The sequence below is a fragment of the Patella vulgata genome, chromosome 6 (genome assembly GCF_932274485.2).
Source record: "Patella vulgata chromosome 6, xgPatVulg1.2, whole genome shotgun sequence".
In the NCBI taxonomy this organism is placed as follows: Eukaryota; Metazoa; Mollusca; class Gastropoda; family Patellidae; genus Patella; species Patella vulgata.
Genome location: NC_065884.2, coordinates 49,237,685 through 49,263,671, shown reverse-complemented (window position 1 = coordinate 49,263,671; position 25,987 = coordinate 49,237,685). Strand labels below are relative to the sequence as shown.

The 25,987-nt window shown below is 33.0% G+C and overlaps 2 protein-coding genes across 4 annotated transcripts; one reads left to right on the top strand and one right to left on the bottom strand.

Moving 5' to 3' along the window:
- Positions 1–618: 618 nt before the first annotated feature.
- Positions 619–19,895, bottom strand: LOC126824800 (DENN domain-containing protein 2D). Of its 3 annotated transcripts, XM_050554182.2 has the most exons (18): positions 19,810–19,895; positions 14,634–16,347; positions 10,949–11,092; positions 10,207–10,309; positions 9,999–10,075; positions 8,861–9,001; positions 8,450–8,500; positions 7,324–7,400; positions 6,860–6,929; positions 6,167–6,238; positions 5,231–5,350; positions 4,849–4,911; positions 4,074–4,180; positions 3,669–3,846; positions 3,241–3,364; positions 2,189–2,307; positions 1,255–1,381; positions 619–921 (listed from the first exon to the last, which is right to left on the bottom strand). In XM_050554182.2, exons 2-18 carry the CDS (start codon positions 16,203–16,205, stop codon positions 803–805), a joined length of 3,264 nt encoding a protein of 1,087 aa, XP_050410139.2. In that variant the 5' UTR covers positions 16,206–16,347; positions 19,810–19,895; the 3' UTR covers positions 619–802. The 3 variants fall into 3 exon arrangements, with proteins under 3 accessions (XP_050410139.2, XP_050410140.2, XP_050410142.1); XM_050554183.2 differs by lacking the exon at positions 8,450–8,500; XM_050554185.2 differs by lacking the exons at positions 14,634–16,347; positions 19,810–19,895 and adding an exon at positions 11,805–13,329.
- LOC130013099 (60S ribosomal protein L27a-like) lies at positions 19,880–25,476 on the top strand. Its single transcript, XM_056101602.1, has 5 exons — positions 19,880–19,960; positions 21,814–21,877; positions 22,865–22,940; positions 23,580–23,751; positions 25,316–25,476. Exons 1-5 carry the CDS (start codon positions 19,958–19,960, stop codon positions 25,442–25,444), a joined length of 444 nt encoding a protein of 147 aa, XP_055957577.1. The 5' UTR covers positions 19,880–19,957; the 3' UTR covers positions 25,445–25,476.
- The last annotated feature ends 511 nt before the right edge of the window (positions 25,477–25,987 follow it).

The window sequence follows — 25,987 nt, the reverse complement described above, 5'->3', positions numbered from 1 at the left end:
AATCTACATAAATTAAAATTGTACAATATTTAATTGTACAACTCCTATGACTTCGTTATAACTATCATAATTGTGAACTAGATTAGAAATTATGTTAATTATATGTTGTTTTCATCTATTAAATATACATAAAGATTTTGTTATAATATTACGCAAGATATGTGATTCAAACTTGCCCTATATCATTCTATTTAATTTACATGTATACAGTTCATTTAGAATTCATAATAACGTCAATGGTGGGTTGAACTAGGGTCCACTTTTACATTATACATAAGGTCATCATTATAATCCACTTATCACCATTATTCTGAAACCACATTGTAAGGTTTTAGTGGAATCATTAATATCTGATGGAAATCTTCCTTGACTAGGCAATTCTATTATATAATCTACACCATGACTAATCTTTCTTATGTAAACTCAATAACATTAACATAAATAAAAGTGGTTTAGATCCTTTAACTCTAAAAGACAAAAAAAGCAATAACAATCAACAATAGAATATCTACTTTCGCTTTTCAATGGAATAATATGTACATATCTGAAGTAAGTTTATTAAAATTTATAATTACATGAACACAAAGAAAGCTTTTTTCTTGTAAAATGAACATGATAGATTCACTAATTCTACTATGTCAGTTCTTGCATTGGGTTGTTTTACATAAAATAAGTTACATAAAGCGAGGAAGGAATATAGTACATTATACAAGTCAGTTATAAATAATTTCACCAAAATCACAATTATACATGCACTGATATTTTAAGTACGCAAAATTTTTGTCAGCAATATGATCAAATTCTATGCCAATTTTGATTTGATTGCTTTTCCAAAATTTTTGACTTTTGTCCCAATACCTGGCCTTTCTGTTGATGGACCACTTCCATCTCTATATTCCATTACTCTGGACATAAATATATCTGAAAATATAAAATATAACATATTCCATTACTGAAAATATCTGAAACATATCTGAAAATATACAATATAACAATAACATATTCCATTACTCAGGACCCTACTCCTTGTCACATACAACTGTGGGATTGAAACACGCCAGTAGACTCAATGACAGACTTTATGACACAACGCACATGCGCAAACCATTCAGCTATCCAACCCCCTCCCCTCTTATTACTATAAAAACATTTTTTTCTTACTTTATCAATAGTAACCCAAGTTCATTTAGTAAATATTTCATGGTTCTACAATAATTGGCCATTAAAAAAAACTAAACTAAAGTCTAGACTTACCAACTGTACCCCAGTCTCGTTTCTCCAGATGGTTTGTAATAAAAACCTCAAACATCTGGGTTTCTGTAAACCATTCCAAAAACTGTTGTAATCCATGAGATTCTACTTTACTAATAAAATTTTCCTTCTGTAAAACAAATTAATCAGTGAATACACATCCTAAATTTAATGATGTTTTATTGTAATATTTAAAAAAAGCTTCTGGTGGTGATATGGTTGCATGAAGTTGTTTAGTGGGTCTACTAGTATTTTTGTCAGTATTAAATCAAATTATCAACATGCTGACTGCTGAGGGTTCAGCAACATCCATAAACAATTATAATTTTTTCTCTGTATCTACTTTGTTATTTGTTAATGTTACTAGTGTATCTTAAGTTGTATTAGGTGGTTCACCAGCTACAAATTTTGTGTGTGTGGCTAACTTTTGTTTGTAGCCTGACCTTGTTCATATAAAAGAGTGCACTGAATCTAATAACAGAAAGTTATTATACAGTTCATATCTATAGTTCAATAATTCCTGTCTGGGTCTTTAGGAGTGAGAGTAAACCACATGGGTTTAGACAGGCAACCCTATTCTTTATCTCATACATACAGCTTGGGATCGAAACCATGCCACCACACCCATTTTACACATCACTTAACCCTTAGGACTTGTTGCAGAGAGACCAGCCGCGGTTGCCCCTTGGAGAGAATACCAAGTGGCCGGTGTACCTGTTGGTACCTGTTCGGCCAATCAGTAACGAACAGGTACCCGTGGACAGCAAGTTGATATTCTAGCTGGTTCATAATATTACAAAAAAGAAACCTTTGGTCCAATTTTACCCTGGGAGCTAGTATATAGGCCTAATGTTGTTCAGGGCGTCGATGTCAAAAGGGTTAAAGCATACCCGTTTTCAAAAGATTTTAATACCTATTGTTTAAATATGAAACTTACCAAGAATATTCTCTTATTATCCTGTTGTGTTGTAATAAATTCACCATAATGACCAACAGTTTCAACAAATACACGAAGAAAAGCTTCAGATATCATCAATGACTGAGATCTTTCTGCCTCTGAAAAGTCATCAAAATAATTTTTGGAGAAAACAGACATCTTACAATAAAGAAGAATATTAAAATTTGTTTATTATACTCTAAAAAGCAACTACCACAATCTGCCATTTTTTTTAGGTATTACCTTTAGACATTTTTTTTTAATGTTATGAAAATGAAATGGGATTTAATACAATCTGATTGAAACACAGATCCAATTTCGTTTCGTTTTTATAGTTCAAAATTTCGATTTAATTGTCTTTACTACACTTGGATCTGGAAGCGTTGTTATTTAACTCGTGTTCTGCTTGAAATGAGGGGTCAACCAATCAAATAGTCTGTCGAATCGAGCGTTTGACCTTTTTAGCACGGAACTGTGGGTAGACATTAGCGGCAATAGAAATCAAAACAAAGCAAAAGTAGATCAAAAATACATGGCGGTCGCTAATTGGTTAATTGAATGAATGACATAATCGGGTCAAATGTCGCTTGCTTGGTACCTGACGTCATAAAACGTGAACTCCCACTATAACTTGTTAGATCTACATGTAGTGTAGGCCATCGAAAGTATAAAAAACGAAACAGATATAGATCTATATTTTAATTAGGTTGGATTTAATATGTCACTTTTCTGCACCAACCAGACTAATGAGGGAGATTTTGCCTGGACAGCAACATTTCCGCCTACTGGAATTCCAAATGCCAAGGGTTATTTTACATGCACACCAACGTTTACACAGAACCTCTGTTTTTTTCCCCCATCCGAACAACAAGACTTTGTTCCTAGCATCATTGACAAATGGAAAACGTGCTGCAAAATCTCAAAGAACTTGCCTATCTAACACCAAGATCAAACCCTGGACCTCCTGGTTACTGAGTCAGCGCTTTATTCACTGAGCCACAGTGGCTTTTAATGCACATTATAACATCTAATAAAAGATGATTTATAGTTACCTATGTCTAGTTTACACATATTGATAGCCATCTTTAAGGCTTTAATAATCTTTTTAGGTAATATAGTAGATTCATCACCAACAGTTTGTATAATATTCTTCTTATCTAGATCTACTATCACCACCTATATAAATATATAACATTTAGTCAAATTAAAGTAGATAAAGGATTTGTTAAATCTTCATGTTGTCTAGCCTGCACATTATTTCATTGCAGTTTTAATTCTAGTTGGCATAAACTTTTCAATTTCTGTGTTTCTGCAAATTGGGATAGTGTATACCATCTTCAAAGCTATATATACACCAGCCATTTTCTTTAATATAGTTGCATGTCATATACCAACTTAAAGGTTTATGTACAAAATATAAAGAATTATCTACCATATATGTCTGATTTAACATGTATTATTGAAGTAAATTAGAACTCACCTCATCTAAAGGCATATCTAAAACTTGATTAAGATGTGATGTAAGTATTCCTATAAGATATGGAGTTGGTGAACAACACACATCTAACATGGCCGCCGGTAATATAGGTATGTAAATATGTTGCCAATGAAAAGGATATAACAAGGCCACAATAGCATGAATAGCTTGAGTTAAACAACTGAAACAAAGAAAAACAAAATCAGTTTGAATTCATTATGACAAATATCATCATGTGTTTCATTATTCTCTAATTTGTTGTCAACTGACAGTATTCCGAGGTCTCACTTTGGAGATTTATTATTCTGTTACTTAATGATTGATTGTATTTGTTTTAAATCTGCATGCAACATTTTTAGAAACTATGACTTTACTTAAAGTAATAAAGCTCCTAATCTCAGATCCTACCTTAAATTATTTGAGCAGAGAATAATTCTTCTTTCTAACAATAATGATGAGAAAACTTTAATTAACTTGTCTGTACCAAGATACGGTAATAAACAATCATATTGAACCTGTAATACAAATATCAATGAAATTTATCAAAGTAAAAACAATCCAGATCATTCACAAATATTCAAAAACATGTACTATATTACATGTAATGATTAAAATAATAATCTTCAGTAGAGAAGATCATAGACCCATAGTACTATATACAACATAATTGTACACAATATTTTTAGATATATATACAATAGCTATCATAATCAATGATTATTGTTGTTAGTGTGTAATAAAATTAAACAAGCCAACAGAAAGATATCCCCTGCCTCAAACCCAATATACATGATACTTATTTATTATTGCACAATCAAATTTTGTATCATTCTATTTAACCTAAGCAGAAAATGCTCATCATGGAACTTAGTCAAGGTAATGATGTAAAGAAACTGTAAGTGACCATAATGTGGAAATAGCCAATTCCAATCATTAGCAATTCTACAACCACAATTGAGTCTGTCAATGTGTATGAATAGGAATCATGTTATAGGGGAGATAACTCTGCTTGATTTGTAATTTTCAACAATGAGGCATGAAGAGCGAGAGAAATGGGGTTTAACATCCATTCAACGCAAACTAGGTCATTTTGGGACTAAAGCTGCATAATATGCAAATGTGCAAATATTTCTATAGCCTAATGGAATACATTATTTTGATTAATATATTTAGAATGACTTACATTTTCTAATCTAGCATCTGATGGTCTATTTAAATGAATTGTTTCCATTTCTCCTATTTCATCCTGTAAACAAACATATAAACAGAATAAAATATGTATAGATAGATATATGACTGATCAGCCGAAGAGTAATAATATGATGTCAAGGCCAGATTAGACATTTCTTCTTATAAAGCAAACAAGCCTGCAGTTTAAGAGATTTAAATGAAAGGGCTACATGTATCTTGTTCCAAAATGGTTTATAAGATATGCTGGGATGGAACAGGCAGAGCCAATTTCAACATTGGCTCTGCCTATCCTTCCTTAACTTCATTCATTGTGGGATAATAATTCATGAGAGGTCATACATATATTTAGATCCATAATTATATTTTACACTTACCAAACAGCGTATTTGAACATCTTGACCAGGTTTAGGCAATGGTCGACCAAAAGAAGCAGCCAGTAATTCTTGTGCTAATTCCAGTGTTTTTACTCTTTTTAGTTCGATTTCATTTAATAACTGAAAGATAAAAAAACTCAATAACTACATTCATTGTATTCATTTAAAATTTCAATACTAACCAATTAATAAGCCTACTCATTATGTTTGAAAAAGAAAGGAAGAGAGTTTAAAATATTATATTTAAGATGCATTATGTAAGATTTAAATAAAGAGCTGACTGTTCCTGCTATAATAGTTCAAAAATAGAAAATCAAAAATTAATATATTGAAAATTTCAGTCAAATTATTTTATTCTGAGCAAAGTTAAGAATGTTTGAAGTTTTGACAAGAAATATTGTATATAATCTTGACTGTCAATTTATAAGTACCATGGCTATAATAATTAACAAAGTTTATTTTCTCCATTTTAACATTTAATGAAGATATGACAGACAATTAAATATTCCAGCTATCCGATAATTTAGAAAGTTGATTATGGGCCGGCTATGTTTGATTATGGGCCTGCTATGTGAATAAATGTCTAAATACTGGTAATAATATATATATATAAGACTGCCTTATAACATTTGAAACCAGAAAAAAGACCTGCACTAGGCAGATTTAGCTCTTATATAATGTAACTGTGGTTATTACAACTTTTTCAAGATTAACATAATGGTAACTTGTATTATCTATGTTTAATACAGAAATTCCAACTATTAAAATAATTTCTTAAAAGGGGAAAATTGGCTTCAAATATCCAACAGGATCCTTGACCACCCAAGCTAATGAATTTGAGTTTTGTTATATAGTCATTGACACAGTGATGTAACAAAATGACTCATTCCCCTTGATTAGTTAGAGTTTACATGATGATAAGACAATATTACTTACTGTATTATACATATTACTGGCATCAACAGGACTTATTATACATAATACTTCTGGAAGACGACTTTCTGGTACCTAAAAATAAACAATGTCCAGGATTAAAATAACATTTACATATATTACGTGATCAAAATGTGTCATGATCAGGGCAGTGCATGCTCACTATTTCCGAAATAGTTCATTAGTTGTTACTACTTGTCACATTGCGTTAACAATCTGGTTAAAACATGGATCCTATTTCGTTTCGTTTTTATAGTTCAAAATTTCGTTTTACTTGTCTTTACTACACTTGGATTTAGAAGAGTTGTTCTTTAACACGTGTCAGGGATAAGCCAATGAAACGGTCTGTTACGGCGAGCTTTAGGTGTGTTTTTTACGGAACTGTGGGTAATTCACTAGTAACATCAATGCTGATTGGTTAATCAAATGTCTGACATCATAGGGTCATAAGTTGGTCTTTTGACCCCTGACACGACCTATCGCTACAACTTGTCAGATCTTCATGTAGTTTAGGCCATCGAAAGTATAAAAAACGAAACGAAATATAGATCTGTATTTTAATCAGATTGATTGTGTTAATAGCCAAACACCTTTGAAATAACTTTTATGGCATTTGAATGAAGTTTTGAGGATAAAATACAGTTATATAATCTGATTAATGATCTGTTTCTAAATGTTAAAAGGTTGTGTTTTTACCTGTACTCTTTTACAATAACCAAATACTCTACCACCATCAAAATTTGTCAGCACAAACGAATATGATTGACTGAGGAAAAAAAACAAAACAGATTTCTTTATAAATTATACTTTTAAATAAAGAAATGAAATGAAATGAAATGGGGTTTAACGTCCTACTGTTCTGCTCTTCAACTGGGCTAATGAAGACGGGCATACACCATACAGTGTGCTATGAGGGAAATTTTGCCCGGGCAGTGGCGCTTCAGCCTACTCTTATATCGAATTCCAACTGCCAAGGGATCTTTTACCTGCACACCAATATGTACACAAGACCTCGGTTTTCCGTCCCATCCGAACGACTAGACAGCTGTTCTTGTCGGGCCCTCCGTCCTGCCTCACTGACAAGGGGTTTAAATAAAGACTATTCAGGATATAAGTTTATTAATGCTTCGCAGAGCAGGAAAATCTATAAAATATTTTACCTTTTCATATTCTTCTCTGGTTTGAAATCAGCAGCATCAGGAAAACAGAACAATGGTACGGACACATTGCTATCAACCTATAAAACAATATTACACAACCTCTAATACAATAATACAAAACTTCTAGAATAATAGTAAACAACTTTTAAAACAACACAGATACATTAATATCAACCTGGCATAAAACAGTAGTAGTAATAATACATTACTAACAACCTATAAAACAATGCACTGATGATACATGCACACTTACATTACTTTCAACCCATAAAACAATAATATTACTCATGGTACATTATTATCAACCTAATATAAAACAATAGTGTTCATGGTATTACTTTCGGCTTATTATAGTACAATACTGATATTAATGATACATTACTATAAACTTGGTATTTAAAAATATCTTTGTATCAACATTGTATGAAACAATATTAATATTATCTTGCTATCAATATTATTAATACAAATGTATCTTAGTATCAACCTGGTGGTATAAAACAATATTAATGATACACAACTATCAATCAATGTTAATGATACATTATTATCAACCTAGACAAAATACAACTAAACTAACAACCCAGTATTAATTAATGATACATTATCAACATTATAATTTAAGACAGTAGTAATCTTCACACATTACTAAAAACCTAGTATGAACAAATATATATTACTATCAACCTGGTATAAAACAAAGTAATCATCATACATTACTAACAACCATTGGTACCGCAACCTATATTATAATAATATTTTGACTCCCAAAAGAAATGTGAAACCTTTTAGGAATAAATGTACATGTATACATACATGTATATGAAGAGAAAGATAATCACACGGCAGTAAAAACACGTAAATATCTAGATGGGGATTAATATTAAAGGTCATAAATATCATGGGAAGAATGAACAAATAAATTGTGTAGAGAAATAAAAGCAACTTTGAAGAATACCTGTACATGTTTTTTGCTCTGTATCGACTTACAAAAAATACTGAACAAATACGATATTCTGATATGTATTAATCGATATGATGCTTGTATAAGTAAATATATTGTATATACAAACAGCTAGCTTATATATACTACATTGAAAATACAGACTGATCTACATAATCTTACCATATTAGTACATACATATAGATGACCTTCAGTACTAACTTTATAATTCCTCTGATAGCATTAAATACAATAAAATGAGTGTTACAGATAATTTATAATCTAGGATCGTAAAGCATTAATAAATAAATGGAGCAGAAGCTCTGATTATTGTTTTCATTCTTAAGGTTTTTTTTTATTGTTTAGGACTGATAACAATGGTATATGTTTCAGTCATTCACGGTATTCAGAGGCCTTAAACAGCTGTAAAGTATTTTTGCACTACACAAATTGAGACTTATTAATTACTATTAATTTATTATTATTAATTGAGCACTAAATCTCTATTTCCTTCATCCCACCTGGGTAATAAATTGATTATCCATCCATATAGGTTTTATAGTATTGACAAATCAAACTTTGAGTAAAACTTACGATTTCAGGAAATTTATGGATGATGTATGGTTCATATCCCTGACCAGCAGGAACTGGACGTAAACCAACTATAACCGCATACTCAAATAACTGTGGATATATTCGTGTTAAAAATTCTTTGGACTTCTTTATACTTTGATACTGAAAATCACAACAATATCATTATAGATTAATCTTTGTCTGAAAATCAAACTTTTCATATGGTTATTATATCATATATGACTTTGTGTGGAATTACCTGTAAGAATGACTGATATAAAAGAGAGAGAGAGAGAGAGAGAGAGAGAGAGAGAGAGAGAGAGATAGAGATAGAGATGGGGTTTAACATCCACTAGGTCATTTCGGGACTAACATATGGTTTAATTTTATTTCAATAATTCGCTTGCGCATAAGGGTCTTTTGCAGTGGGAGGAAACTGAAGGACCCGGAGAAAACCCTACTCCTTGTCACGTACAACCGGGGGTTCGAAACCATGCCAGTTGACTCAATGACAGGTCTGATGATACAGTGCGCACGTGCTAACCATTCGGCCACCCAACCCCCCTGATATAAAAGAAAACCTTATTAATTAACCCTAAATGTATACAGAAACATATTAAGGGTGATTCGATCGTGTGCATAATATCGGACATGCAGAATTTAATATCTTGAACATTACACTGATCTTAGATTAAGATTTATATAAAAAACTGTTCACTGTTATTACTGATCAAAGGATTAATTTGGTTTGTCATTTGAACATTTTTCTACATTCAATATTTGAATGTAAGCAATGCATAACTAAGTCATTTACATTTTTCTCACGGCTTAATCATGCTAATATGTACTCAAACTCAGATTGATTATTTAACATGTACTAAAGAAAACAAAATCAAAATACCAAAGCTAGATAATCTGCCAGCTTGGATTCAATCGGATTCAAAATAGGTCTATCATTTCTATTTGCCCCAATCAAAATGGTGGCGCGCATATTATATAGCAAGCAGCATACATGTAGATCAATGAAATTTCAACTTAACATATCTTTGTAAATACTGAATGAAATTGAACCATTAGAGATTCACCTTTCACAATATTGTAGTTTACAAGAGATTCTATAGAGCTAAAATGATGCAATGAGACTTTAAATAATACTTACAGTTTTATTTCTTATGGTTGATGCGTAGGTCTTTCTTTTCAAAATCTCAGCCACGTCAACAAAACTGTCTGAATCATCTTAAAAATAAAATTCATCCCATATAATGTTTACATAGTTTACATAATCCACTACACCATTGTATAGAATGTCTGATATCTGACAAATGTAATAGCAAGGACAGAGAAATGAAAATAGCTTCATCTCTTACTTGATAATGTGTCCAAAGTGTCTGCTTGATCCATTCCGTCATCTTGTTTTCCCTGGACATAGCGTCGTAATATAGAAAATGCTTGATTAATCTTATCACGAACCTAAAAAATAAAAATTGGTTTAAATCATAAAAATACAACTAAGTGCAAATAAACACAGAAATAAAATACAAGTAGCGTAATAAGGAAAATATTCATCCATAAAAACAATCAAGGTTATTTCAAAATGACTTCGAATAATAGAAAAAATAATGGGATATTTCTTGACAATGGTATAAAGATAAACATGTAGTTCCTTGACAGTCATAATCCTCAATTTTTTTACCATTGATTGGAAAATAAATTCAAACTACAGAGAAAAAATAAATTTGTTGTAAGATTTCAATACAGGAAGACAATGAGTGAGATCATTGTTGGTAGGTACATGTACCTGAAAACATATTTGAAAATAATACAAATTTTAATGAATGAATGAGCACGCTAGCACAATTGAATGGTTGGTAGGCAATAGAAATCACACTAACATTTGAATAGTGTGTCAATGATCGACAATCTATAATAATCAACTTTTCTTCAAATTTTTTTGAATTATGTTGCAATACAAGTCTAATAGAAATAACATGTATATGTACTTTCAGATAAAAATAAGATTTTGGGCCCAGTACAATGTATATAACCTAATTATGTATACTCGAATGACAAAGGTTTAAAATCTAAAATAATATCAACATAAAAATCAACCTGATTTCTACATCTTTTGTTGACCTTCAATGGATCTTCTGAAGTTTGAGAACTGCTAGACATTCCATGTTTCATATCTGGTACAATTTTCTTCTTCAGATCATCAAATCTAGCTTTTAAAGCCTCACTGAATGGTCTCTCATGCTATGAAAAAAATCCACAATTTCATAAAGTTATATGTTCAATGCAGATGTACTTGAATGTTATCCTGTATTATTATAAGACATACATGTAATAATACATCCTACATGAGTATATCCGTTATAAACGGAATTCTCCGTAAATACATATTTCTATAAATATTTGTATCAATTCAAAATTGGGACAATGGATGATGGATATATGAACCAACAAGTTGTACAATAAGATAATGAAACAGAATCTAATTTCCTACTTCTCCACATTAACCAGGCTTATGAAGGCGATGTACAAGATATCGCACTGATAATTCTACAATATGTGATAGTAATGTAGATAACTTAATATATATACAATGTAAATGTTTTCAATTTCTTAACTGCATAGGTGTGGAAATTGGGGTAATCTGCAAGAAAAATATACATTACACTACTTTACATATTATTTGTGAAACAATCCCTGATGGTTCTACATGTCTCAGATTAGCGGCTTTTGACAAAGAATAAATGTATTTATGTTTTAACTATCTCTAAACTCTAATGTATTTTACCATACAACAAAATAGAATACACCTACGATATATATCAGGCCTATCAAATGTAATATGTGAATAATCTATTATTAACAGAATCATATTATTAAACTATTATTAGCCCATTTAAATTCCAACCCCATCTGTAAACAATGTCAACATCCATATTCTGTCAAACAAACTTACTTTTTCAAAATATGTCTGTACTTCCTGATGAGCACATGTAGGTACATAAATCCATTTAAGCATGTTGACACAGTCAAAAATATACACACTTTAAAAGCAGTACATCAATTATGTGTAATCCTCATTTTAAATACATGTCATCTTGAATAATCACCACAGAGGAAGTGACATGACCTCAGTTTTATTATTCAGCTCATTAAATGAAAAACTAAAGGAAATTATTATATTAAAATTGAGTTTCTTACAAGTCATCTATGTGTGGCTGATTCACAAATATATAGCCTACATTTGACATACATGTATGTACATTCAAATTACTTTATTCTGAGTCAAGTTATCACTGCTTGTAGTCTTGACAAGATGTGTGCATATTGAATATATCCACTGTACTGGTCATTTGAGTCTTAGCCTTGCTTCTCCATTTTTAGATTAAATCATTAAATGGTCAACCCATTCTAATCTACTTAAAATCAGAGCAATCCAATGGCATAGAAAGTTGATTATGGTCTTGTCATGATAATAAATGTTAAATTAAAAAATTCAAGGCCTAAAGAATGACCTGCAATAGGCAGATTTAGCTCTTACATAATGTATGTTTAATCAAGTGTAATTAATATATCATTTGGGAACCAATCAACAGTGATAGTAAAATTATCACAATGGAATGGAATGGGGTTTAGTATGTGATAATACTTTACTTACAAGCAGGTTTTTTGCTGGACCAACATAATATTATTTATGGAATTTTTCTATTTTCATAGTAACATGTACATGGAGTGGGTGGGATTCTGCTGAGACAGTGGTATTTCTGTCTGCGATAGGGTTGGGCAATATACTGGTTTTTCGGTATATCGTAATAAAAACGTCTGCATTTTTTATCATATCAGACTTATCTAATTGTGATTGTAAATGTAGAGGGATCTTTTTACATGGACACTCAATTAGGTTTTTTTCTTATCTCATCCCAAAACCAGAAACAATATCCTTGTCAATCCCATGGGCAAAATTCCAGGAATCCAGTCACTTGTACTTGTAAACATTTTCTTCGATAAATAAAACATAACCAAGCCTCTTTGGTCTTACAGGTCAAATATAGATTCATAAAAATAAGAAATTGTGTCCATGAAGTGCCTAAATCTAATGGCTGTACTGAATGAACATTGGCATATGGGACACTTTATAATGTAAAAGGTCTACAAGAAAAATTTTAAAATATTGTACAAATATCACACCATTGCCTAAAATGTCTTCGCTGATTATCTAAAAATAAATTATTGCAGCCTGAAAAAAAAAATTCATTTTTTGGGGACACATTTAGGAAAGCTAGAGCTTCTATCAATCCCTGCCTATAAAAATCAAAAATAAGTCAGTTGGACCATTAACACAGCTGTTTGGTGGGTTTTTTGAAGTTGCGAAATGGATTATTTTTAAATCAGGAAACCCATACATGTATATCATTATTATATCATTTCATTAAAAGACTATTATATATAGTTTACAAAATAACTTTAGGCTCAAGCTACATTGTACTATATCGTAATCTCCACATACATTCTACTATATATTGTAATCCATAACCAAAACTGCAAAATATTTAGGTCAAAAATAAAATTGTAAATTTCATTGAATTTTATATGTTCATTTGTTTTGTGGGATGACAATTGATCTGTGATATCCAAGAACAAGGAAGCCATAAACCTTTATATAACAAAGAGAAAGGGAAATATAAAATTGGTACGTGATTGAATATACTTCCTATCTGTATTTAGTAAAAGGAAATAGATAATCATTCATTGGTTTCTTAACATCATAATTGACATCTGTATGAAACTGACAACAGACTTATTTACTGAACTTTATTTTAAGTTGTAGTATATACGTATGTTGATGTTAATTTTCACCTACATGAATTTAAAATCATTATTTATTGATAAAAGAAGCATGGTCATCATTATGAGCAAAAACTTGAAAGTTTGTTGTAATACACAATAACTGATGTTTATAAGCTAGCTTAAACATACATTATGCAAGAGCTAAATCTGCCTATTGCAAGTCTTTCTTTAGGCCTGAAATGTAAACTAAATTATTAATTAGACATTAATTAACTTATCCAGACCATAATCAACTCTCGATGGTATCGCTAGCCTGCGATGTTTATTGGATTAGGTTCCGATTTCCTGTTCGACTTCCATTTATAATTTAATCATGAAATGGATACCGGTAATCAAGACTATGTTTTTTTTAGCAAATTACCTTTACATTTTCTAGTTTCTAACTATTATAGTGAGAACTGTCAGCTCTTTATCTAATCTCCCATAATGTATCTTAAACTGTGTCTGTCTGAAAGGGCTATATAATTTATCTCCTTCACAGACTAACAAATTTAAATTTTCTAAATTACATTTACTACATGTATCTAAAATCTAAATAATTTCTGGCCATGTTTTTCATAAATGTAAATAAGGAAAATGTTGTTTTTTACCGCTACCCACTAATAAATACAAACGAATGCTTCATTTCAGAGAAAAATATCCCAACATGTCATTCTCTATAAGGAAAATTTCCTAAGAAAACAATTTCGTAGCCTTCAAGGAAATTTTCACTAAATTGAAATGTTTATTTATGACCGGATGTGCGCGTTGTATCATAAGGTCTGTCATTGAGTCAACTGGCGTGGTTTTGATTCCCCGGTTGTACGTGATTCTTTCCAACTTCGTGGGTCTTCTCCGGGTTCTCCGGTTTCCTCCCACTGCTAAAGACCTCTACGTGCAAGCGAATTATGCCCCCCCCCACCCATTCTTTTAGACGAAGTAGGATACATGTACTTACTGTTAGCTCTGGATCTAAAGAGAATTTATCTTGAAGTTTACGTTTGACAAACTTATTAGGTACAGCATAACCCTCTCTGTCAACATAAGCCTCATATGATTCTTCTTGACGTAGTTCTGATGGATCATGATAAAAATGTTCACTGCCTTTCTGTGCGTTATATAAACATTCGGAACTCAAACTTTTTACCAGAGGGAATCTATTGGGAGATTCTTGAACAAAGGAATCAACATCATTCTCTCCTGAAGAATTTGGTCTATAAAGTTTCGGTTTACGCGGTAAAGTTCCATATTTCTTAAAGGGAAGCGCCAACTCATATGGCGCTAGAGGTGGCTTTGAGTCTGGTATTTCTGGAGGTTGTTTGGGGAAAAATAAACATTCTTTTGCAACAGTACTAGAAGCAGGCGATGATTTTGGCTCACACATTGTCACTGGGCGTAGTCTAGGAGGCGGGGGTCTAGAAGGGGGTGCATTTCTTTTTGATGAATCATCCTGAGACAATGGTCGCTGATGAAACTGAGTGATTCTATCTCTAACCGAAGCTACTGGTACATGTACATGTTCCTCGACACTTGGCTTCACGTCATCTAAACTTTGATACAGAACATTGTCCATTATAATCATTTCATTGTTTTGCAGTTTTGTTCTCAAATAGTCATCGTGTGCATGAGTTCGTGGGGGTTTAGAAGGAGCAATTGGTACCGTGTCATCATTCTCTGCTTGCTTTTCAGTTGATGTCTGAGAAGAACTGGGTACTGTATTTTTAGTCTTATTGACTTTAGCGTACTCTGGAATACTTCCAGCACTTTTTTGTCGGACATGACCTGGTCTCGTTTTAGGTAATGCTGGTCTTTCGGGGGCTGACTTCTTTCCTTCAAAGAGTTTTGCCTTTTCCGAAATATCAATTTTGGTATAACTGACTTCTTCATTGTTGCCTTGATCATTACGGGAACCTGAAAGTGGTAATTTTGGACTACCTGGAATGACTCCAAAATCGGACTGTGAAAATTTAGAAGTACTGTTGTCAAAATTTCCAGAGAAGCGCTTTGGACTGACTACAGGTTTTCCGGTGAGTGGAACTGTCATGTCTGTTTCAGATTTCCTATTTGGACAACTACGGGCTGCTTTTTTAACACCTTGCTGTCTACGTAACTTAACCTCCAATTCAGAAGTAATGTCAGATTTACTGTCACTCTGTTCGACATAATTAACGGTTTTAAAACTTTGTCTTTTCACAACTGGCTTGCCAGTACCATTTACATGGGGTGTTCTACTTAAAGGGATTTTTTGGGGGGATTCGTATATTCGGTTAAGACTTTCCGTTATATCACTTTCACCACTTAATGCAGATTTATGAACAGGCACGGAATATATTTTAGGTTTTGCAGGAAGGTCGGACAATTTGGGTTTACTCCGAGGTAATGGTTTTGGCTGGGGCGAAGCACCATCTGGCTGTGCTACGTCAGTTGAGGTTTCATCTGATGTTCCTGTTTCAAACATTTTTCGAATGTTATGCATTCTGCCGTCTGGCAAGTTTCGAATTGAGTCTGTGGACCCAACATCTTGATCCATGCTCAACCACAATAAGACAAGTTGTCAGGTGGGTATCTATAATCACATTTTAAGAAATTTTACAACAGGGGCAGGCAAATCACAATTCAGCAAATCAAGTGACATCCATTCTACTTTCATTCTTCTTCTGTGACAAATAAACCTGAAACAAAAAATATAAAACAAAGTAATTAGCAACTGTCATTTTAAAATTATCTGAAATCATAATATCATTCATAAACATGTACATGTACATACATGTACCATTATAATGACATTATTAAATAAAAACACTTTGAAATGTTGAAATGTTTATATAACAGTTAGGGTTTACATGGGGCAGGCATATCTAGTTAGGCAATGTCAATCATGGTAAGCTTATAGAAAGCAAGATCAATATTGTATACTTCCATAATATAGTTATTTGCAAGGTGTTATTGAACCCAGCTCTGAAACGTTCCATTCTTTATCCTTACTCTATATTGTATTACTGATCCAAATAAATTTTGCAAAAACCAATTAGAATTAGAAGACTTGTACTGATATTAAACAGAGTTAACAGTGACATGTTCACAGATATACATTTTGAGAATGACTACAATAAGATTAATAACACTCTACAATTAAGATCAAAAAGATTAACAAAGACACTTAAAGCTACTTTAGGCTAAATTGTCAAAAGATAACTCTCAATTTACACAAGGCCTACAACCAATACAGGAAAAAACCAATGCAGATGAGACTAGCCATTACTACATGTAGAATGATGCCCTAAATTCACTAATACTAAATACTGTGTGTACTGTAATACCATGTAGTATTTGTATTAATATTCATAAGAAAGAATCATAATGATACAATTGTTGGCAATATTGACAAATAGCCAAGTAATTATCCCTTGAGTATTACATCCACTGACAAGAAATACCAGAACTGTCAACACAAAACGATATTGAAGTTCGATCTGTATGTGTCATCACACTTTTAATCATGACTATGTCAGTAAATTATGGTTATTTTCTAATGGACGTGTCATCATAGCACTCATAAGTAGGTGCCATAGCCTTGAGCATTCTTAAATGAATTACCCGCTTAACCCTTTTTGTTTATGCGACATGGCAGTCTCATCCCGACACACTCAAATTCTCCTAATCAATAAGATGTGGGTCGTAATTCTGACCCAGAATTTTTATAAAACATTATTGATTTTTTTTAGGCTTTTGAAAAAAAAATCTGGTGAAAGCCTACAGCTCATGGATCTTTTATTAGATAACAAATGAGATCTTTTTTTTTCTTCTTCCTATAAATAGTGACTATGCAATGCCATTAAGATTAAGAAAAGAAATTCTTGTAAGCTCTGGCCTGGTGAGATCTCAAAAGTATTTGTATAAGGTCCTAATTGGTTGGGAAGATGCATTATCTTGATTGATTACAGTTTTAATAGACATTTTTTAAAAAAATCTAATAAGACTTGGTAAGGACCAATGTGTTTAGATAAGATTTTTGGAACAAAAACAGACAATTCAGTGGACAATTACAAAATTTCAGGCGAATGGGGTTTAAATATCCTATTTTTCGGCAATGACTGGGCTAATGGAGACAGGCATACGACATGTATGTAGTGTAATATGAGTAGTATTTTGTCCAGACAGCGGTACTAAGGCCTACTTTTATTTTGATTTCCAACTGTCAAGAATTCTTTTACATGCATGCCAATGTGTACACAGGACCTCAGTTTTTTAATCCAAACAACTAAACACTGTCCTTGCACCACTGACAAGGGGAAACTTGAGCAAATATGACATATTTTTGTAAAACCACTTTCACAATGAATAACAAGAGCATCGCTACCACTGCAATATATGTCCACATTCCTGCTTTGATTGATATGGTATTTTTTAAAATGAAGAGAATGAAATATGAAATGGCTGCAATGACTGTTATGACTTCCATCAAGTTTTAATTCATTTTATACCATATGCCTACATAGTCAGATCAACTGATATTCTAAATCTATTGTTTTTATTTTCAAAAACATTATAAATTATAAAATGATATATAGACTTATAATGCACTGGGGTACATTGAACCAGTGATTCAATTCAAAGTGCCACATCACAGTTTTATGATCAAAATTTTTAAAAAATTCAAAAAAGATCAAGCCCTTGTTTATCTGGATTGTAGATTAGACATATTATGAACTGGTTGCAAGAATGCAAGTACAAGAATTTCCTAGGCTAAACTAAATTATTAAATGATAGTCTATCTGGAGTGCATAAATACATTGAACCATGGTTCAAAGTACCCATTGACAGTGGTTCAATCTGCCATATCACAGTTTCATGATCAAAATTTAAAAAAAAATATCAATGATTAGTGCCTGAAATTCTGCCAGACTGCATGTCGACAGTCATTTTTTTCAGAAGATTTCTGGGAAAGGGCGCCATACCACAAGTTGGAGCGTGCACCTTTGCCCCCATAATCTTGGACTTTGCACCAGCTTTACGGCCTAGTCCTAGCACAGATGGCTGGCGCCACGTAGGGCCTACACTACTACTACTACTAACTTACAAATTTAATCAAAAATAGCTTGTGTTGAGCCAGGAACTTTCAAACAGTGAAACTTGACTACAATTAATATAAAGAAATTAGAGTTAAAACATTGCTGGATTTGGTTTAATTGTGCTACAACGCCTATGATGATTACACAACATGAACATCTCAACAAATAAAATACCGGTATTGCATTTAAAGTACCGTAGCTAAGTCTCTAACTCAATATCATCCAAAATCTTCGACATTGAATTCACAAATTATTTGTCAATTTAAATCAACATTGATGTTATGATCTTACCGGGAAAAGATAACCTTCTGATATCCAATATTTAAGACAAAATAAACATTTTACGATTGGTACGCGAATCGTGTACCATAAGCGTAATATTATGCGTTTCAGCGCTATTTGTAATAAGGGAATCGAAAAACAAGGCTAGGCATATTCCACAATTCATGTCAAACGGTGACACTATATTCTTATCTGGAGACCATACCATTACCAAATAAATACTATCGGCGTAGACTGGAAAAAACAGACGCTAGAGATTGAAATTCGATTGAGAATACTGGCGTATTTTGCCGAACCTAACTGATTAGAAATTACAGTAAAACAAGAACGATTGAATGTAAATCAATTTATATACATTCATATTACATTATTATATGCGTTGCGACCCATTTGTGTCAATTTCTAGGTCCGAAATATTAGCAACTTGGCTCCTTTAATAATGATTTCTAGTTTTTCCCTAAGGAAGGACAAGATGTTTCTTTAAATTCCTAATAACCTTCTATCAGTATTGGTAAATTCTTAACAAAAAACACTGTCACAGACTGTATGATAACTGTTTTTAGGCTATAATGATTATATGACAAGATTTCATTGATAGCGAATGAATTCAATCATTCAATTGCTGATAATTATGTCAAGTCAAAGAATGTGATCTAAGTCCTGGTGTTTTAGACAGACTTCTGTATTGTCTGTCGCTATTAAATAGTTTCTGGAATGAACTGAATGAAATAAAGAGGCCATTCCAGCTAGTTTAAGTTAAATAATATTAGAATCTATTACCATGCAGAACCTTCAGATTTATCGTTGTGTTTATTTTAGCTTTCATTCACTTCCCTGATACAAGGACTTCGGCCCTTTCCGTAAAGGGCGCTTGTCGGTAAACTCCGTATATTTCCGCTTCCGGTCTCTTCGTTCGTAATCTGCCAAGATGGTGGGTCTTGTTTTCATTCACGTGAAATTTACCCGTTGTTCAATCTGAAGGAATCGCAATTACACTAGTATTAAATAAAATATAACATTCCTAGATAAATCATCGATGTTTTAAAATTTACTATTATTTCCTCATTTCGTTGTTATTGTCATCAAACGTTGCAGTTGGATGGTACAACCGGTTCGGTATTGGTATGCCTACTGGCTATCAAAAATTACTAACTTAATGATTTGATAGTGTGATATAGAGCCAGTCTGAGGGTCCATAAGGCTGAACCTCATATCGTCCTCTCCAACACTAATATTTATGTTGAATTTAGCTCTTATTTAGGCTTTACAGTACTGGTAAATCTTCGTTACTTACTTGTCGAAAATGATCAAAAACCTAAGCATTGCCTGCAAAGATCATGTGTATCCTTTTACTAGTACTTTAGGTTAGCATTTTCCGACTTCCTAGATAACTTACCGTACCTCATCTCTCCATAGGGGTATAATTCAGGTTTTGATCAATTTATCATGTAAGATACTCCGACAGGGAATTGTCCAGAACCTCTTGATTTCGTACAATTGATTGGGTGACCCGCGCATTCTACAGAAAGTTGGTCTCGACACGGCTAAATGTGCACACTTCAGTTGCGTGTCTCAAACTGATTTCTGACTACCCCGCACTCTCTTTGAGTCGATGGGGGGTTGGATGGCTGAATGGTTAGCGTGCGCGCGCTGTATCATAAAGTCTGTCATTGAGTCGACTGGCGTGGTTTCGAATCCCCGGTTGTACGTGGCAAGGAGTAGGGTCGCCTGTCCAACCTCGTGGGTTTTCTCCGGGTCCTCCGGTTTCCTCCCACTGCTAAAGACCCCTACGCGCAAGCGAATTATGTAAATAAAATTAAACCATATGTTAGTCCCGAAATGACCTAGTTTGTGTCGAGTGGACGTTAAACCTCATTTCTCTCTCTCTCTCTCTTTGAGTCGATAAATAGCCATGGCACGTGCAATTCTCTACAAATATATTAACTATTACAGCCGTAAAAAATCTATTGTTGACGATTTTGAATAGCAGTAAAATTTAGCTTCTTGGTTATTACAGCAGCTTTAGAAATTACTTTTGTTTTATTTTTTAAATTGCTTTATCATTAACTGTACCGTTAAGAGCGGCTTCTTTTGGTTTAGTACAAATACTATCTCTGAATCACTTTCTTTAGCAGGAACATGATACTAGCAGTAGTTTCATTTTACTTTTACAAGTTTCTTAAAACAATTGTTGAGTTGTCTAAAGTGCTTATTTCTAAATTCAATTTCTTGTTCTAGCTTTCTGTTATGTTTCGTAAAAAAGTAGTCTTGATTATCCCGACCTGTCAATCAGACATAGAATGGTCGATAGACTGGTTAAGCGAGACTAATTTCAAAACAAGAGCGCGTAACCTATTTTTTCCTCAAAAGTGTCTGGATGTTATGGACGACACTTGGAACCAGTTTTCAGTCTATTATTTATAGATGATTAATGGTCATAGCTTACTAAGTACAACATGATCGTTTATTTAGTGACTATAATTGTGTGAAACTGATTTGAGGCTTGGCATATATATAAATATTGTGGCTCGAGATATTTGGAGATATTTATTTATGGTGGGTCACCCTACAATTGACAAACCATTGGCTTTAATAAATATAAAATTAAAATAGGTTGAGAAAAGAATATCAGATTGTTTTTATATTTCATCTCAATTCAATGTACGACAGAGGATTTTAGCTTAATAGTTTGTGCTGATAGTTTTCTGTCATCCACTAATTGTTGTCATGAGATGAGAACTTACGCACTGGTCTATTTTTAATTGGCAATTTCTTATTTTACAGACCACCAAAAATAAAAAGACGAGAAAGCTTCGCGGACACGTCAGTCATGGTCATGGCCGTATTGGTAAGTCGGATATATGTATACGGTATATGTAGAAAAATGTCAACTTTAAAGTTTAATATGTCCATCACTGATATCACCTGCATTATTTACACACTGTTAGAATAGCAATAGGTTGAAATTTCATTATATTTGGCGAACAGATACAGGTCGCACCTGCTCACGCGCCCCATCGCTCGCCTAAATCCCAATCTCGGTGCATGTTTTATTGCTCTCCTCATTCCTCCAAAATTCCTGTCCCAACTGCATATTTTATTACTGGATAAGTCAGAAATGTTTACTTCGAATTTACTTCCCATTAATTAGCTCCGTAATGATTTTAATCTGTTACGGTATCAATTTCCTTCGTAAGAATCGGCCATGTTCTTTTTTGCCATCACACTATTTTATTAATTTTCCAACCCTAAGAAACATTCACTGGGCAACTAAATGTGCCTAACAACACACCAACACTATACCCACCAGAAAGCGTTCCCTATTATTAGCTATTAATAAAAACCAGTTAACTTATTTTGTACTAATCCATTATGTACCACTTTTGCTGATGACTTTATTTTTATACGCCCACTTTTTAATGTGTTAATAGAATACAATATCAAAAAACCATTGTTTTATCTAACATTTCGTGAGTAAAACTACTAACTTTATCAGAAAGGTCTTGGTTCCTTTTGATAATCGCGCATATCTGAACTTAACTTCGATTATGGCCCCTGATTGTTAGCATTTCCGTATTTGCAGAATGGTGGGGGGGGGCGTTTCAAGGAACAGTGGCAATGAAAGTCCAGTGCACACTTTGGAGTGTACATTAAAGAACTTTTGACACTTGGAATGTGAATAGGTGGAAATCCCACTGTCTAGACAAAATTACCCTCATAGTACACTTCACGGTACATGAACCGTCTGATGCAAAAAAAGTAGGATGTTAAATTTAATTTCTGATATATTGAATATAGTCATTTATGATTCACTTAAGTCTTATCATATTTTCAGGCAAACACCGAAAGCATCCTGGTGGTCGAGGTAATGCTGGAGGTCAACATCACCACAGAATAAACTTTGATAAATAGTAAGTTTCTACAATTACCGATATCTTTTCGGGTGAAAATTGCTCACCATAATTTCCATGTTTTATTTTACATGTAGATCATTTAGAAATGGACAAAATTGACTGTTCTTTTGCAGCTATGATACAGTACTCAAAATAAAGTCTTCGCTATAGACTCAAAGTCTTGTAATCAAAGTATCTCTAACATTTCGATTAACATACATCTCTTTAACAAGTACGATCGTACTATGGATTAGGAACTGACCCTCGTCCATGTTGTTAGATGAAGTTCAAAAATCTAATTCACTAAATGATGCAGAAGTGTTCAAAGAAGAGGCATGCCCATTTTCATGTTGATCGGACATAAATTGACGAAGCCTTCGTTTTTTTTATTTCAAAGAGTGTATCCTCAAGAAGAACAAGATGAGTAGCAGTTAGCAACCATGTCCAAACTCCAGAAGCCATTGTTTGGCTTTTACCAGGCAAATATCGAAAACAATGACTTAAAATTTATACAATTTGTGATATTTACTGCTAGAGCCTACAATTTGATAACATCCAAAAAGAATTGTGGAGAATCTAGAGATAAAGCACTACCGGGTATTTGATAAAATAGACTCCACATCTCCATGTATTAAACTATTACATTGTATTTTTCAGTCATCCAGGTTATTTTGGTAAAGTAGGTATGAGATATTACCATTTATTACGAAACCAACATCATTGCCCTGCTGTAAATTTAGATAAATTATGGTCACTGGTTACAGAACAGACCAGAACTACCTATCAAAGTAAAACAGACAAAGCACCAGTCATTGACTGTGTCAAAGCTGTAAGTCTCATAGAAATCATTTTTCTATATTAATGTCACTTGTATTGTTGGTTTTCTTGTAAACAATAGGCAGTTGCTTCAAAGACGTTTTAATCCCCATTGTGTAAAATACAGATACTTCTCTACTTCCCTTGTTACAATATAACACTATCCTTTACAATGAAATGTATTCAAGACAATACATGCAATGATTAGTTGAAAAATAGACATTAATAATGCAAATTTTGACCAGGGATGTTTGTCTTCTACTGTAAGTGTAGAAGTGGTGGATAAAAGTAATATCGGTCAAACTGTTTTGATGCAATGTTACTTACCGGTACAGTCATTGTTTTTTTTAGAGGTGCGCAAGCACCTGTCGCACAACTGAATGTTGTCTGAGGGGAGGTTTTTCTCTCTCGCCATAAAATTGAAAATCGCTCACCTTATTTGTAAATCATGGACATATGTATTTCTTTTTTTAAAAGAGTGAAAGACTCACATTCCGATCGCTGTCATTGTGAAAATTTATTGGGTGCGATTACTGTATAATAATGTGATCACACATGGTAATAAAATGCTGATGAATATATTGCTAAAAATAGATGCCGCCTATGCATCATTGGTTAATTTAACTGAAATGTAAAGTAGAACTGTTGCGAAACGTGAGAAAATATGAGAGATAGCACATGAAAATTTCCAATGAGAATAATTCCGAAAGAAATATACTATATTTTGATAGAATTTTCAAGTGTTTATTATATTTTGAATATGGGTTATGTTTTTCAACAAAATTGTAATATTATTGCCATGTGTTACGTACAAAGGGAAACAAGAGTATTGTTTTGTATATTATCGTAGATATATATATAATTAAAAAATGTTTAAAATGAACCAAGTTAACCAGGTAAACAAATAACTACGGCCTTAGATAGTTTAAATTTTCATTAAAGAATTGTACATTTCTATGAAAAAATTCCTGAAGTTTTTCCGCGTGTAATTTCTAAGGCAAGTATAGCGTGCGCAAGAGTAATAATCCACACCTCCTGACAAGCTCTGTTTTATGATTAAAATTGATACCATACGGTTAAATGGTTACTAACCGGTTAATAGCTACGGTTATTCGAATAACAAAAAGTCCTAACCGTAGGAGCACTAATTTCTATTGGAATACCGTAAGTAGTTTTGGACGATAGCAAAAGTTCTTGACCGTACGACTACGAGTTCTCTTATTTAGCAGACGATGTTTATTATCATTTATGTAACCAGGAATGACCCCTTACGCGCAGTTATTGATCTTCAGAACCATTTCCCATACATACAACTAATCACTCACTTGAATATCAGATCTCTCTAGTTAATTTTTAAATCATTCCTCTTATTGAAACTGGGAGAGCTTTTTTTACGGGAGCGCTTTTTTTCAATTGCTCATTAAGGGGAGCTTTTTTCCAGTTCTACTCTAAAATACAAACAACTGCCGGTAATTGTTGGTTAAAGATGTCATTGCAGTCAGCATAATTGAATCGTATCTAAAAATCTTTTTGTAATGCTTTGATTCTATTAATCTTGTATATTTTATTTTATTCAGGGATATTATAAAGTACTAGGCAAAGGTGAACTTCCTGCTCAGCCCCTCATCGTTAAAGCTAAATTCTTCAGTAAAAGAGCGGAACAGAAAATCAAGGGTGTAGGAGGTTGTTGTGTGGTTGTAGCATAAGAACTAAAAATAAAATGTTACTATCATCGTCATTTCAGTGTTTTTGTTTATTTCTGATTTTTTATATCAATGAAGATTTTGATATTTATCAAAGGAAACAGGAAAAGAGGTATGATCTTGGTGAAAAGGAAAGTGATTTCATTCAATTTGTTGTACTACATGAGATTGATAATATAAGATTGTATATAAGACCAGTGTTAAGCAGAAGATATTTTGAACCTGGCTTAGAAGGGAGACCAGAGTGGCTCAGTAAGACAATGCCTCACTAACCAGGTCCAGGATTTAATCCTGGTGTATGCTGAGAAAGTTCACCAGGATTTTCCAGCATGGTTTCCCCTCTTTGGGTGGTGGAGGGCCTGTTAAGGAGAGTGTCTAGTCGGGGTGATATGGAAAATCGGTCCATTGTTCACGTAAAAGAACCCTTGATAGTTGAAATGAGTAGGTCACTCTCTGGCCAAAATGGCCCGTGTGGCATTTTCATTAGCACAGTGTTCCAGAAAAGGCTGTAATAAAAGATTAAAGATACATTATCAGAGATAAGAT